At 40.3% G+C, this 14,806-nt stretch overlaps 1 protein-coding gene and 1 long non-coding RNA gene across 3 annotated transcripts in view; one reads left to right on the forward strand and one right to left on the reverse strand.

The window, feature by feature from the left end:
* Positions 1 to 14,806, reverse strand: part of rbks (ribokinase) — a 53,138-nt gene that overhangs the window by 21,961 nt on the left and 16,371 nt on the right. For both annotated transcript variants that reach the window (XM_085256838.1, XM_085256839.1), the window contains exons 3-6: positions 10,598 to 10,730; positions 9,529 to 9,592; positions 9,152 to 9,214; positions 5,555 to 5,719 (exon numbers count right to left, since the gene is read on the reverse strand). In XM_085256838.1, coding sequence (XP_085112964.1) covers positions 5,555 to 5,719; positions 9,152 to 9,214; positions 9,529 to 9,592; positions 10,598 to 10,730 — 425 coding nt within the window. The remainder of the gene's footprint in view (positions 1 to 5,554; positions 5,720 to 9,151; positions 9,215 to 9,528; positions 9,593 to 10,597; positions 10,731 to 14,806) is intronic.
* On the forward strand, positions 3,576 to 6,980 carry LOC146551973 (uncharacterized). Its single transcript, XR_014889904.1, has 2 exons — positions 3,576 to 4,268; positions 5,084 to 6,980. It is a non-coding gene; the product is annotated as an uncharacterized LOC146551973 (long non-coding RNA).

Raw genomic sequence — 14,806 nt, forward strand, 5'->3', positions numbered from 1 at the left:
TGTGTTAAGGAGCACAAGCGAGGGAGAGAGCGAGAGTGTTTTTGTCAGGAGTAATCCTCTGTACGTGTTGCACATCACTGTCTGATGCATATTCATGAGCGAGGAGCATTAATGCATCTAATACCGTGATTTCTGTGTATGTGCGAGGATAAGCCCAGCTTGACGAAGCGATTAATTCCGATATCTCTGTGTACAAAATAAAGCCTCATGCAAGCGTGTGCGTCTGAGGGAAATATATGTTCAGCGTTGGTGACATCAAAGTCTGTTGTGCTAAAGTGTGTGCCTAGTTGCTGCTTCTGTGTGTGTTTGCGTGGGCACATAAGAGAGCAGCTGCGTGGGTTTGCGCAGGGCTTTGGCCACCTGGTGCTTTGAGGTGGATGCTGGGCTGCTCGCGAGTAAAAGTGGAAATAATGTCTCCGTCTCTTTTTCAACTCACTCATACTGTACTGCAAATATGCCCATGTGAGCCAAGGCCATGTCACAGATAAGAGACACCGGGCTCTTTGCGACTCCCCTCTTTTCTCTCTCTCTCTCTCAACTCAATTGCACCTCAGCGTCCGTGAATTTGGGATCCAAGTTAAGTGCGAGATTTGCACCTCCATTTTGCGTTATAGAAAGCAGCTTGTCATCTGTCAGCAGAAAAATTTTAAATAGATTTCTTTTGGTTATTATTGATATAAGGATTATGTAAAAGTGATGCCTAACAACAAACTGAAAATCTCTTTTCAGACACCTCATGTTACAGTAGAACCACATGTTGACAGTCCCAACCCTGGTGATGAATTCACAGGGCACAAGCCCAGGAAAAATGTTCTGTTTCTTCTCTTCTCATGCCGTGCCTTCAGGCTTGGGATCTGTGGACTCTTTAAGCCCACCACTAGCTTTCCACACGAGTGAAATTTGGCTAAATTTGAAACAGGAGTTCAAGAGTTCTGTGCCCATGGTAAAAAAAAAAAGGGTCCATGGTGTGGAAGCTGCCTGGACAAGCCAGAGAAGGTGATCTTGAATGGGAGGTCAGTCACTTTAAATCAGCTAGCTTTTTGTTCATACCTCACATGCTTCAAAGTAAAAAGGTAAAAAAAAATTGCACTGTTCAAAATTTTATGGTTCAGTATAAAGAAATGTATTCATGAAATGTATTCTGAACTTGTGTTTTAACCATAGATTCTCCTTACAAGATGGAAATAACTTGTGGCTCTGAAAAGCCCAGCCACAGTTTAGCTCATTTGGGCTGAATGTTGCTTTCACAGTGGTCAGTGTGAATTCACAGCACTCATAGAAGACCAGTGAGTTTGGAAAAAAAAAGCTTCTAGGTCTGAAAAGCAGCGTGGATGTGCCTTAAACCTGCATTTATTCTAATGGCCAGTAGGGGGTGATTCCTGTGGTTGCAAAAAAAGCCCAATTGTTTGAAAGTCTTTGAAAGAATGGTCCTAATTCCCACCTGATTTATTATCTGAGTAACATTTTATGGTCTCAATTAATAATTTCATGTCTTATAAAATAGAACATGTTGTTAATTTTGTAAATCTTGATCCAGTGTAGAGGAAAAAAAGATAAAACAGGGTTGAACATGGCTACTTCCACGACGGCAGTGACGAAAATGCTCAATGGCTGACAACAACGGGCAGCAATATCCAACATCTTTTGTATACAGTATATGGTTTTAATTTAAATTGTGTTCATTTTTAACCCAATGAAATAAAGCTTTTAATGTGCCTCTTCTCTTACCCAAAAGGTGTTCCTCAAAAATGTCATTTTCTTTGCAAAACTGTACAAACCATCTTGAAAGCCTCCATATTTAAACTTACTTGTTTACATTCTAACACATTAAATTCTTATCCCTCCTACTCTTTTTAACAACTCACTCCTTCTCCTGTCACATTTTTTCTCAGTGCTCCCCAGAAGCTCACATGCACACTGAGCGAATGACTGCAATTAGGCACAGCAACACAAAACCTTTTGCTAATTATGGTATGTAAAACTTGATTATCCTGTTAATTGGAGTGAGTGTCACAACATATGTGGAGAACTTGAGCGGCATTAACAGCCCGCTTTTAGTCACAACATGAAGTGAAGCGCTAACCTTGCACTGTATGCCGTGTAAACAGGATAAATGGAGAAAGTATCACTGAATCATGCAGGATTACTCATGCTGTTGTCTTATTCAGGCTATTGTCAGTAATCATATTATTATTTGTAGCCAGAACAGCTAGAAAGCACAAAGTCTTCTCCTTGGCCTCATTTAGTATACATGCAATACACAATTTGAAGCACGGAAGCTTCCCCATATGCAGCTTGAGTGCCATTTCCAATATACTGATGCATAAAGGAATTGGCCTCACTGATGCACTGAGAGCTCTAAACGTCACATGAACCAGTGTCTGTGTCTCAGGTTGCTTTGTTTTGCTCTCCAGGTGTTAGTGAAATCACACAAACACACACGCACAAATGCTCACAGCTGCTGGGACAGATGTGGTAACACTGGGATGTGTGCACACTGAGTCACGTCTGGCAGAAAACTGTGTGCGTGTGTGTCATGACTGTGGGGTTTTTATGCTGGCAGGTTCAAAGTCTGGTCGCACATGTGGCGGCTGAAAGAGCAGCTGGAGCCGCTTCAGTCAGTTTGAGAATACAGTGGGAAAGGTGGACGGGAAAACAAAAGCAGAGAGAAAATAGACAGAGATCACTCACACACTCTGACATGCATGCATGCACTCGCACGCACACACACAGAAACACACACACACAAAAAGAAATGAGTCACCAGCAAGTGTGTGAAAGGGCTTTAAGAGGCTCTAATTGCATCTGGTGAGAAATAAAATAGCAGCTTCTTGCTCAGATAAGGAAGAGGGGGAGGAAGACGGGTGAAAACGGAAGAAGAAAGCACGAGTGGAACTACACTACTCCCACCATTTCCTCCCTTCTCAGAACTAATTTATTGCCATTAACTTCCCAATATTAAATGTTAGGTGGCAATAAATTACATATACACACATTTTCCCCTTAAATAAAAGGAAAATCTTCTTTTGAGGTTATCTTAACAAGTGTTTCTAAGAGCTGGCATCTACTGTATGTGTGGCTCCACTTGATGGTGACATTTGCGTAATTTGAGCGGCGCTTCACCCCCGCTGCCAAACCCATTAACACCCAGTCTCTCCAGAGAACTCCATTTACGCAATGCTCCGGCACGGCGACGTCGAGGTGGCATCTATGCCAAGCATCTTCACTCGCCTTGCCTCTCTTCTGGCGCCACATGCTGAGCCTAATCCCGTGGTACGGTCCATGCACCGAGGAAGGGGGGCTCAGGGAGGGAGGGTGGCGCTCGGCAAGGCCATCTGGGTATCCCATCTGCAACACGGCGATGGCTGCGACTCGTTCGTTCTGGCAGCCTGCAGCGAGCGATTATGGACGACAGGCCCTGATGACAGGAGCGAGAGGCTCCCCAGACGTCTCGAATGACGCGGACCGCTGCTAATAATAGGATGCTGTTAAAGATGATTAGCTCGGTAACCTGGTTATGAAAGAAAGGTGGAGGGAGGGAGGGAGAGAGGGAGGGCGGTGGCCTAAAATAGGGCTTTTGTCGATGCCGGACAGCACGAAACCTGCTCTACAAATGTGTGTGCGCATGCGATGGTGAATGTAGATTGGGGGAAGCAGCAGCGACTCTGGTGAAAAGATGCTTTTGTCAAGTTCTCATGCTCAACTTGCTAAAGTGATAAAAGTCAGTGGGAAGCCTCTTTCTAAGGAGAGATTGTGGGATACAAACAGCAAAGTCACATGACAGATTTGGAAGGATTTGAGCTGTCTCTACTGTGTTTTTCTAGCCTACAAAGAAGACATTGTGCAACAGATTATCAAGCCAAAGCGATGATCTAAAGGTACATAAAGGATTGATTAAACCACATTTAAAACGAGATTATGCAACTGTGCTGTGAGGTAATTACTTGAGCTTCATAAATCAGTTGCTTTAGAGTTCCCTTAAAGAAAGGGAAACCTTTGAAACTATTACCTCTCAACCACATGTGAAGGCAAAAAAGTTTCTGTTTTGAAAGAAAGCCCTTGAGAATGAGACAAAAAGTCATCATAGACAGAGCTGAATACTAGTGGAAAAGATTCAAATGGTTTTGCTCGCAATACTTTCCTCCCCAGTTCTGATATCATAATTGTGTAGGAGAAGGGGATTTCAGATAGTGTCTAACTATCCACAACAAGCCAAAGCACAGACAGAAAGGGAGAGGAATGGGAAGAAATAACAGACACGTCTTCCGGTGAGTCATGATATGAGGTCCATTTTTGTTTTTCCATGTTTTTGTCATAGAATATAGCGTTACCACAAATGACTACCAGTCATAAAATCAGCATGAATGCTAAGTAGAGTCAGTGACATCTATCGCTGTGGAACAAGCAAGTTAAATCTTATATTTCCATCCATCCATTCCTGCATTCATATATCTCCACCTTCTCTGCATCACGGGTGGGGGGTTAAGAACCTATCCCAGCAGTCATAAAATTGAAAAATTCAGACAATTTTCATATTCAGCAGTTTTAAGTCTTTAACAGCTATTACATTTTTGGGGCACTCTTTGGGAAACCAGTCGATGTAATTTTAAAGTCAAGCTCAATAATTGTCATGTCTTTGTGGTCATAATGCTCTAAATCCTTTCAGTTGTTGAAAAGCCTGGATGCAACTGGACTCTTGCTACGGAGCCCTGCTGCTGGATAATGTTTTGGCATTTTCCTGCTGAAAGACACGGTGGCTCAGTGGTTAACACTGTTGAAAGCTCTGCAGGGCTGTAACTAGAAAGCTCTCAGTTACAACTAATTTTTATACACAACAACAGAAAGTGAAGATATATGTCATCGCTGCCTCTGCTTGCTACTTCTGAGACTCAAATGCGTGTGGGGCCCATTTCTGTAATATCTTAGCTTCCTTTTGTAACCAGGAAATTTTTCCTCTGGGTTGCGGTCTGTTTAAAATCACAGCAGCTGGAACAGATTCTAATAATAAACAATGAGAGCAACTAATTATTACTACCTGACTAAATTTTCTCCCTTTTTTTTTCTCCAATCTTTTTTTTTCCAGTGAATGCATGAAAGGAGGCTTGTGTGAAACCTCAGCTTAGCCAAGTATGACCAGAGGCTCAACATGGTCATGAATGAGGATTAGGACAGAAGCGGTTATATAGTCATATTTTTGGCAAAATTATGAAGGTTTGGAACATAGCGAGCACACAGATGGCCTCTGTGAAGTGGATTGGATTGCACAAGTAGTTTGAGAAGATTCCACAGACATTTTGATATTTCTTTGGACTACCAGGATCTATTCTAACAACATGAGTCCACAATAACCACACCCTCTGTTTTTTGTTTTGGGGAGAGGTTTTATGACTATTGTGTTACTATAGGTTTACTCTTTGTTCTGTATGGATACATCATACTGAGTAAACGTGTACTGAGGATTTCCAAATCTTTGAAATCTCAGCATGCAAAAGGTGCTCGGTAAATGATTTACTTTCTGACTTCAGAAACATGTGAGGAGGATATACTGGCTCACCTTTGTTGTCGCGAGCCATGCACATCGCCTGCAGGGACGTCTGTGGACTGATCTCCAGCTGGCATACCAGGACTTTTGTGTGGCTGATGGCTGGGAGAGCTTCCTGTAGCTCCTCTGCACCCAGCAGCATGTTGGCACCGGCCACAATTACAATGGCATTCTCACCTGTCCGTGAACGAACATAGAGACATGTGAGACTCCACTGGAATTTTCAAAATCATCAATATGCCATGACATGAGAAGAATGAAATGTAAATTTCAGTTTTTAAACTTTGGCCTACAAAGACAGGAAATATTTCTGTTTTCTAAGCAGCAATGATTTTCCACCGCAGGAACTTCTCCCTGAGACTAGGATGCTTTGGAGTGTATTTCAAGACAAATATATAAATATAGATACTGCCCTGGTTGCTGCTATCAGTTGGAAATAAGCATCAAAACATCTACCACATTGCTCAGGTGTATCTGAGCTTCCTAATGCATGTATTCCTTTGGAGGCACTGTTCTCTACATAGTTAAAAATGATAATAATTCACAGATTTTTTTCATTACTTTTCAACCACCTGAAATAAGATCCAGTTACATTTAAAATGCAAGTTTTATCTAAATACTTATTTTAACAGTTCAAACTGAACTTTGAAGCAAAGTGTGAGACCATTAGCAAACAGGAGAAATAGGTTTCTGACATATTTGAGTAGACTTCCATATGAAGACCCTATTTTTTCTTTCAAGCAGCAGTTTCCAAAGCTGATAGTTAACACTAAGTTAACAAAAACTTCAGTTGCTTTAATGGCCACTTGAGGCTGTCTATAAAAGTGTGTGAAATTAGTGAATTTTATTATGTTCAAAATAGTTGGTATGTATGTGTTTGTTACACCTGCACAGTTTATGGATGAAACATGCTAACCAATAATTTAGGAGGCCACTGTCTCATCCACAGATAGTCATTCGTGGCTCAAAAACCAACATGGCAAAGGGTAAAAGACTAATGTTGAGGTTTAAAACCAGTGGGAGAATTCACAGTGGTTATGTCCATGATTTTATCACACTTTTTTTAATTGAATCTGAAATTCACTCAGTCAAATTATGCTGATTGGTGAGCGACAGCTGGACACCACATACCAGACAGTTACAGCAGTTAGCTGGTTTGATTTTACTTGACAGCTCACACTCTTTTTAGAGTGAGTTTCAGTTTCTTCCTTCTGGAAAGGCTTAATGTAGAACAACACAGTGTAAAAATAACTTTGTTTCAGCAGACATCATTCAGAGGAACAAATCTTAGCTTGTACATCTTGTATGATTTCATTTTTTGGCAGAGTGTTGTATTTTATTTCTGTCTGTGTTTTCAAAATTGTGCATGTAAGGACAGATGACTCAACTCTGCAAACCAAATCTATCTACCGAAACAAATAAAGTAACATGAATCTCAGTAGTATCAGTTCTATAATAAAATTTTCACAAATTAATATTATAATTCTGTCTATGTAATATAGCTCAATGTCTTGTCAGTAAAAGTGTAAGGATAGTCAAAGAAAGTATTAGCTAGTGTAACATGTAACTGTAAAATACTGTAAAACAACTTCTTACTTGTGAAATTTTATTCCCTGTTCCCTTTCTTGTAGTGTTCCCTTCATTGGAATATCCAAAAGCAGAACAGAGTTTGTCATTTAATATAAGAATGACGCAAAACCCATACTCAGTTCCCTGAACAAGACGGCAGCAATAGAGATGTGCCATGTATGGGATTTCTAGGAACTAAAATAAGTTAAAGGGAAATTGTTTGTCTTTGCACCGGAAATGGCCATTTTTTCATTTGGCCAAGTCTATGAACTTTAGGAACCCCACTGAGGCATTTTAGACAGTCCATGCGAGTCATTTGGTTAATCCATATTCAATTTTAAAACAGCGAGACTGTAAAAAAGCCGGGGTGGTAGAGAAAGACTGAACATGAATAAATGAGAGGACTAGCGTTAACCACAACAAAGGAATTGGAAAAATAAATAATTAAGTCCCTAAGCGTGAGTCTTTTAGGCTGTGTGTAAATGGAAACAAACAACAGTATGAAGTTAACATAATTTCCTTAGGGATTCTGAACCTGTTATTTCCTTGAAAAAAAAAATATCTACGAGTAAAAAACATGTAACAAGCAAAAACTTTGGTGCAAAAGCACATCTGATGTGATGGTCAAGAGGTAAAATTGTTTTAAATTATAATCTTTAATAAATAATTAATTGTATTATAGTTTTGTATTATATGTATGTTTTTATTTTCTTTTGATTAATAATAATTTTTTAATATTTTTAATATTAAAAACTCAAATTTCTACATATTTTTTCAAAATAAAAAAAATAAAAAAATGCACATTCGGACAGCGTGAGGGTAGGGTTTGGGAGATCACCAATGATGACTTAAATCTCACAGGATGAAACACAAACTAAAGAATTTCATGTGATAATATTAAAGTATGCTATAATCTCTAAAAATTATGTTGAAGCTTTTTTTTTTTTAAATGACTGAATTAAGTGATCAAAGATATCATGATGATATTCATCCATCCACCTATTTTCTACCACTTGTCTGTGTAATGGGGACAGCGGTCTAAGCAGAGATGCCTAAGGCAGACATCACGGCATCAGCCGAAAAACATAATCTCTATTATTATTATTATTATTATTATTATTAAAAATGATATATTATTAAATTACTATTTTATATTTTCATATAAAATATTTTATTTTTATTTTATGTAGACAACACTCCATTTACATTAAAACTAAAGGCATTTCCTTGATATTGTTATTTAATTTCGCATCATTTCTAAGTACACTGTAATTTGAGGGGGTTTTTTTTGTTTTGTTTTGTTACCTGTTACAAACGTGATCTCAAATTCAAATTCAAATTTTTTTGAATCTCTGATATTCAGTTGTTTTTTAAAAAATATATTTTTATTACTCATCACATCCTTAAATAGCTAAACGCATGATATTGATTTAATAGACATTTTAAACACTAAAGTGCCACTTTCAGCCTCACCTACTACCTCGCCTCTCATAGATGTTTTTAATATCCTCACCGTTTTCAACAGAAATTGCTCCCCATGTGGAAAGGCTCACAGTTAAACACACAACTGTCCATACATCTTATTGTGTGGACATCACAGATGCATATGTAGTGAAATTCAAGTCTAAAACTGACACCACAGTTTAAAATAACTTTTTTTTAGTTCAGGTTAATCCCCTTTTTGTGCCAGGGAAACAAAGAAATCTTCCCTATATAAAGTTTTTCATCTCTTCATTGCAAAATATTTGAACTCACAAAATATACATACTGGCCATGAACATTGGTAAAAGGCATCCTTTATCATTTGATATCAGCTGATACATCTTTGCGTTCCTGGTGGATACTCGGGAGGGCTTGACGCTGGTTTCGTCCAAGTGTTTTTATGACTATAAACAGGTGTTATAGCAGTAGTGACTCAGTGGGCTGAGCTGTCCTGTGTGTGTATTAAAAAAAACAGTGCACTCACAGGCCCCCATGCACTCTAGGCTGTACATAGAGGAGGCCATGTGAGCGAGGCTGTAGGTTAGCGGTAGAATTTACCTGCATCGTCGACAGTGATGGAGGCAGCTCCTGTGACTGCATCAGAGCTCTGCTTCACAAATTCTGCAACAGAGAATGAAAGTATTTGTTTGTTCCTGCAAAATGGAATATTCACCATACATACCTCTGGCAAGTAAAATGTTAAAATAGAAACCCTACCAACTGTCAGAACTCAGAGCAGAACTTCAGTAGCTTCAGTATTAACAAAGCCAAATGATTTAACAATAGGGAGAACTTGCCAGTGTATCCAAAAAACCTTGAAAAGAATTGGCAAAATGCAGACTGAAAAAGGTTGGCTCTGAATGTGAACTTATTGCAATGCACCATGAAAATGGAAACCAATTTGGCACGCAACGTGGAAAAACCCTCTTTCTTACCTGTGTGGACGCCGTTGTCCTTGAAATTCTGGATGTAATTGTCTCCAAAGAAGTCTTTTCCAACCTAGAAAAGATTGAAGGCAAAACGATTACAACAAAGAGAGTGTCAAGCTGGGTCAGACTTGGTTAGCGGCAACTTTTGAAAAGTGGTATACTCAAATCTCTGTTGGGCTGGATTTTCGTGTGCCCTGCCAGCATACTGGCATGGTGCCGCCGCCGAAGATGTGCAAAAACGAACACACAAAAGTCAACAAACGCACACACGCGCAAACACACGACCAGCTGCGCCAAGCCTTGAAGACACGATAACCCCGCCTTCACGCCTCTTCATGCCCACCTCGCTTTCGTTTTCTTTCCCTCCTGCCCCTCTTCCCCTGATCCGCTCTGGGATGTCCACATCTGTAGCTACTTTGGGTTGTAGAAGGGGTCCCCACCTTGCCCCGAGGCGCTTACTTCGAACCCACGCTTTCCAAAAAACGTGCCAAAATGCGGGCACTTCTAACTGCCTGTGATGATGGGTTGGGATGGTATTGGCTGCTTGGCCCCATTCTCTTTGAAGAGCGGCCTTCCATCTTGGCTGTTTTTGACAAGCCCGGGTGTCTATTTTTGGGTTCTCCCCATGCCCGGAGAGCTCCTCCCGCACTGGGTTGTTATCGATCGGGCCTCTTTGTTCTGACAGAGGTGGGGCTTTGGTGCTTTAGTGCTCAGGTTGAAAGGCCATGCTGAGCTTACTGATTGGAGACTCAGGGTTGCACGATATGGGAATAAGCTTGTTTGAAGGCGCGCAAGTGTAGGTGGGCGTATGCATGTGGTACGGTATTGATCAAGAGAAAATGAAGGATGGAGAGTCGATGGAGTGAAATGACTGAAGTGTGAACGAAGCTAAAAGGTTTTGAAGAGTTGTTAAATAGTTGGTGGGCTTTGGTAGCTGATGGCTGATTATCTGCACTGAGTAAGATGTGGACGAGCCAAAGGGTGGACAAGAAAAAGTGTTTCTTTTTAAAAAGAGAGAACACATATTAATGCTAAAATCCAACAAAAACTCCAAACTTTGACTGGGGTGCCATACCTTGCAGACCATAGCAGTTTTGACTCCAAGTCTGGCAGCCTGTATGCACTGGTTGGCCCCCTTTCCTCCAAAACCGATGAAGAACTTGTGACCATGGATGGTTTCCCCTGCTTTGGGTAGCCTTGGTGCCTTGCTGAGAGAAAACACAGTGTGTAACTATAGTATTTACAAAGAGAAACCCCTCATGGGATTGGGAAAATAAAAAATGAAGGATTCCTCTACTTGAAGGAATGCTTTGGTTGGTTTTTTTCATCTCTTCATACTGCACATAACAGTTGGAAAACCTTCCATCAAAGTTAAAAAAAATGTTTTGTTTGGCACTGCGAGTGTCAAAATGTGAAGAAAACCCTTCAGGGCTCAAATCCTTCCCTAGTTAAGCTATTTATTTATCACTGCAAAGCGTGCAAAACCACACAAACAAAGTTTTTTTGTGGAGTCTGCTGAGGATTATATCTTTTGAAGGTCTTTCACTGAGAGGTCAACTTAATGCAAACATTGCTGGAATGAATGGAAACTTGTTTCCTTCAGTGTTTTTTCCCTGTCTTTTTTCAAAAAGAAACTTGCTTTATAGATTTAAAATGTACTTTTGTACCTAGACATTCAGCCAGATGTGCCAATACAAGTGTCTCCAAATTTGCAAATGATGCAACCATTGAATCCCACAGATGTCTCAACTTGACACTGGCTGTGCACGTAACGCCTGAGTCATGAGATTTGGTCAAGTCCAGCCCCTGCCCTCGAGGTTGATATGCCACAGGTGGGTGCCCTCAGGAGGAGCTGTCTGTGCCCTAATTCTTCCAATCACAGAGCCAGAATGGGTAATGAGTAACAGTGCATAGACAGCAGACAGCTTCATGTTGTATGTCAGGACTCTGCGGTTTAGCTCTGGGCAGTGCTGGACTGAGGCCAAAGGGTTTGCGGGTGGCAAAATGTTGTCATAAACTTGTTTTCCTCCCTGTTGTTGCTCTTTTTCGTGCCTTTGTGCGCGTTTGTGTGTGTATGTCAGCGTGTTTGTGGCAGGTGTGCTGTTACAGTAAGTTCACTCAATCCCAGGATTTCCAGTAACTGAGAAGCCGGTGGCAAACACTAGAGGTTGTTCTAAATGCTGCTGTTTTTGCACAACCGTGTGAAAACAACTGACATACCCCAGGCTATAACTGGATGTAAGGTCAGTCAGGCTAAAACGTGGTAAGAAGGAAACAGAACAAAGGTTTAACACATAAAACACACACATTTACACACACACACACACACACACACACACACACACACACACACACACACACACACCTCTTTAAGGAGGCTAAATCAGTTGACCAGAGTGCAAAAACATAACACAGTCAGAAGTAGAAGCAGAAGCTGTTTTTAAAAAGTTTCCCACCTGTGTCAGCACCATGCAACTCTTGAATAAGAACAGCACTGACACTGACACATTTTAATCAAGTGTCAAAAACCCAGAAGTGTGATTTTTTTTTGTGCCTAAAGGCAAAAAAGGCAGAAAGAAAAAAATCACAAAGTCAGCATTACAATACAGAAGCTAGAAAGAAAAGGGAGGCAGTCATGTCATCTGCCATTAAGACAGTTTGTTTTGGTAGCACAGAGGCTCACCGCGAGGTTTCACAGCTCACAGTGGCAAAAGAAAATCCCAGAAACAGTTTGACAGAAAACCACCTCTGAACCGCAATGTGCCATTCAGAGACTTTGTTTTATTTGCATAGATTACCAAATCAAAACACACCTTAAGCCCAGGCAAGCTGTCTCCTGATGTCAGACAGCCAAGCTAACTTGTTGCTTGCAAAACCTTGCAATATCTATGTACCTATATCCATATTTATATAATGTATCACAGATGATAAGGATAAGCAGAAGTGTACAGTTCTACTACTGTTTACATTCAGGGGTGCCATCATTCCTAAATTGATGCATTGTGAGTCTGCTCTGACTTTCCGAGTGGGAAACCTGAGTTCAGGGGGCGTTCCACAAAATTTCAACTGGGAACATGGAATTTCAGACTAATTCAGGAATGCACCATTAATTTCACACAGTTTTTTTTCCTCCTGGCTCTGTACACTGTCACTGGGAACATTGCCCTTATAAGGTCATCTAAGGCACACAGATGCCCCACCCACCTCCTGTTCAAATGTTGCACATACCAGGGGCAGCCAATCAGAAGACATCTGGCTTAAAGGGAGAGTGACCTTCAAAGGGAGAGGATCTAAAAGGGCTTTTTTCAGACTGGATGAACTGAGGGGCTGTAGCAAGATGCAATAATAGAACAATAAGGATTATTTCGAAGTGTGAATCACTCAAAGCTACTCTAATTAGAACACAGGAATAAAAATAAGGAGCTGGAAGTGAGCAAAAATAAAAGTCCACTCTAAATTCTAGTACCAAAGCAATGCAAGAGTCATCATAGGGTGCTTTAAAACATAATTGAAACTCAGTGATACTGTAGGAGCAGCACCTGGTGACAGTGGTGAGAGAGAAAACTTTTCCTAACAGATGTAACCTATAAAAGAACTAGGCTCTGGAGCCAGTTGGAGCAAGGGGAAAGCATAAATAAAAAGTGTCCAAAGAGGCATTTGTGGAAGACCAGAGTAGCATACAAAATACAGAAATCCCCATAGTTTTATTTAGACAGTTTCATGGAGATGTGATGCAAATAATTACAGAGACCAAGACGTCTAAATGACTGTGAGTCAGCCTCCTTTACAGTGTTTTGTTTTTGCTGTATTACCAGTTGGAATTTCTTAAACTTTGCCCCTGATAAATAACCCCCTATAATTATTCTAAGTTACCAAAAAACTGATATGTATGGTATGCATGGCAAAACTACAACACAAAACACAACACTTTAAAATAAATGTAATAACTCCATAGTGAAATAGCTGCATTGAAAGCGCATTTTGTGCAAGTCTTACAATAGAGTTACAACAATAATATTTAAAGGGATGGCACAAGATGGTAGAGGCAAATAAAAATGTCAGATTGTAGTAAATAAACAAACATACCAGACTTTTTCTGAATTTTGTTGACTAAAACTTAACATGTTTAAAGCCTGCTACAAAAGTAGTTTTGGTCTCTACAGTTAATTTCTTCCTTCGTAAAAAGTCCATGATTGATGGTTTCTTTCAATAACTCATGCATTTACATTTTATTAAGGTTTGCATTTTTAGGATTAGAGCTACTTTTATTTATCGCTTCGGACTCTGTAAGGCTTCACCTCTGTTAACTAGAGTCACTGAACTGGTCCGCTATACCATGACTGTAGTGTTGGTGCATTTTGGATGCAGTTGCCTGACAAATAATATTACTTTCTAACTGTACTAACAGATGTCTAAGATTTCCAGTTTTGTTGGGAGAAATCTTTGGTTTTTATTAATCCGTTATATAGCACTAATTAACAGGTATCCATGTCTCTCTGTTGACCCTGTGTTGTTGTGTTGAGATGGTGATGGTTACAAAGCTAAAGTCAAAGCTTAAACAGATGGATGACTTAACAGTGGCAACAGGCATCTATAACATGCAGTTATTTTTGCAATAATACTGAGTCATACTGTGGTGTAGCTAGTGAAATGGCTAACATTTCTTGTTGTGTTGAACGGTTTAAAGGCTGTGTGGAAGAGCATTAATCCGCATCCTTCCTACAAAGGTCCCTTATCAATGCCCAAATTTCATTTTTAATCAAAACATTCAGGAAACTGATGTTAGTGACAAAGTGCCAATTTGGCTTTCCAAAAACTGTTAAAAAAATGAATAAATAAGTAATGAGCCTAACTATTGTGGATGACGGTCTTACTCCACATTTGGCCGACAGCCACCTGAAGCCGGATGAGTGACAGGTAAGATAAACAGATTTCCAAATTCCTAAATAAACCCACCCACGCCTGTTCAAGCCCAGAGAGACACTTAGCTATTGTTGTCTGCGGTGAGTGTACCAAACAAACAGGGCGGTTATGTGCTAAAGTGCAACCTTAGTGCATTTTCTCCCACGGAACCAAGAGGCCAAAAGCAGGTGTGCAGTGACGTGAAGTGTTTGCTTTCAGGCTGGCCCTCATTTCCCTCTCCCTCCATCTCCATTAAAGTCATTTCTCAGCTGCTGGTGAGCAACAGGGGGGAAGCAGACATGGACAAAAACAAGCTGATATGATGTTTTTGTTTAGATTTTTCTGGGGGGTTTTCTGGGGAAAGTTAGAAATGTCTTTCCAG

This window comes from Mchenga conophoros, linkage group LG19, assembly GCF_057382185.1.
Source record: "Mchenga conophoros isolate Kocher_MC1m ecotype Shallow Benthic linkage group LG19, M_conophoros_male_GT1.1, whole genome shotgun sequence".
Lineage (NCBI taxonomy): Eukaryota > Metazoa > Chordata > Actinopteri > Cichliformes > Cichlidae > Mchenga > Mchenga conophoros.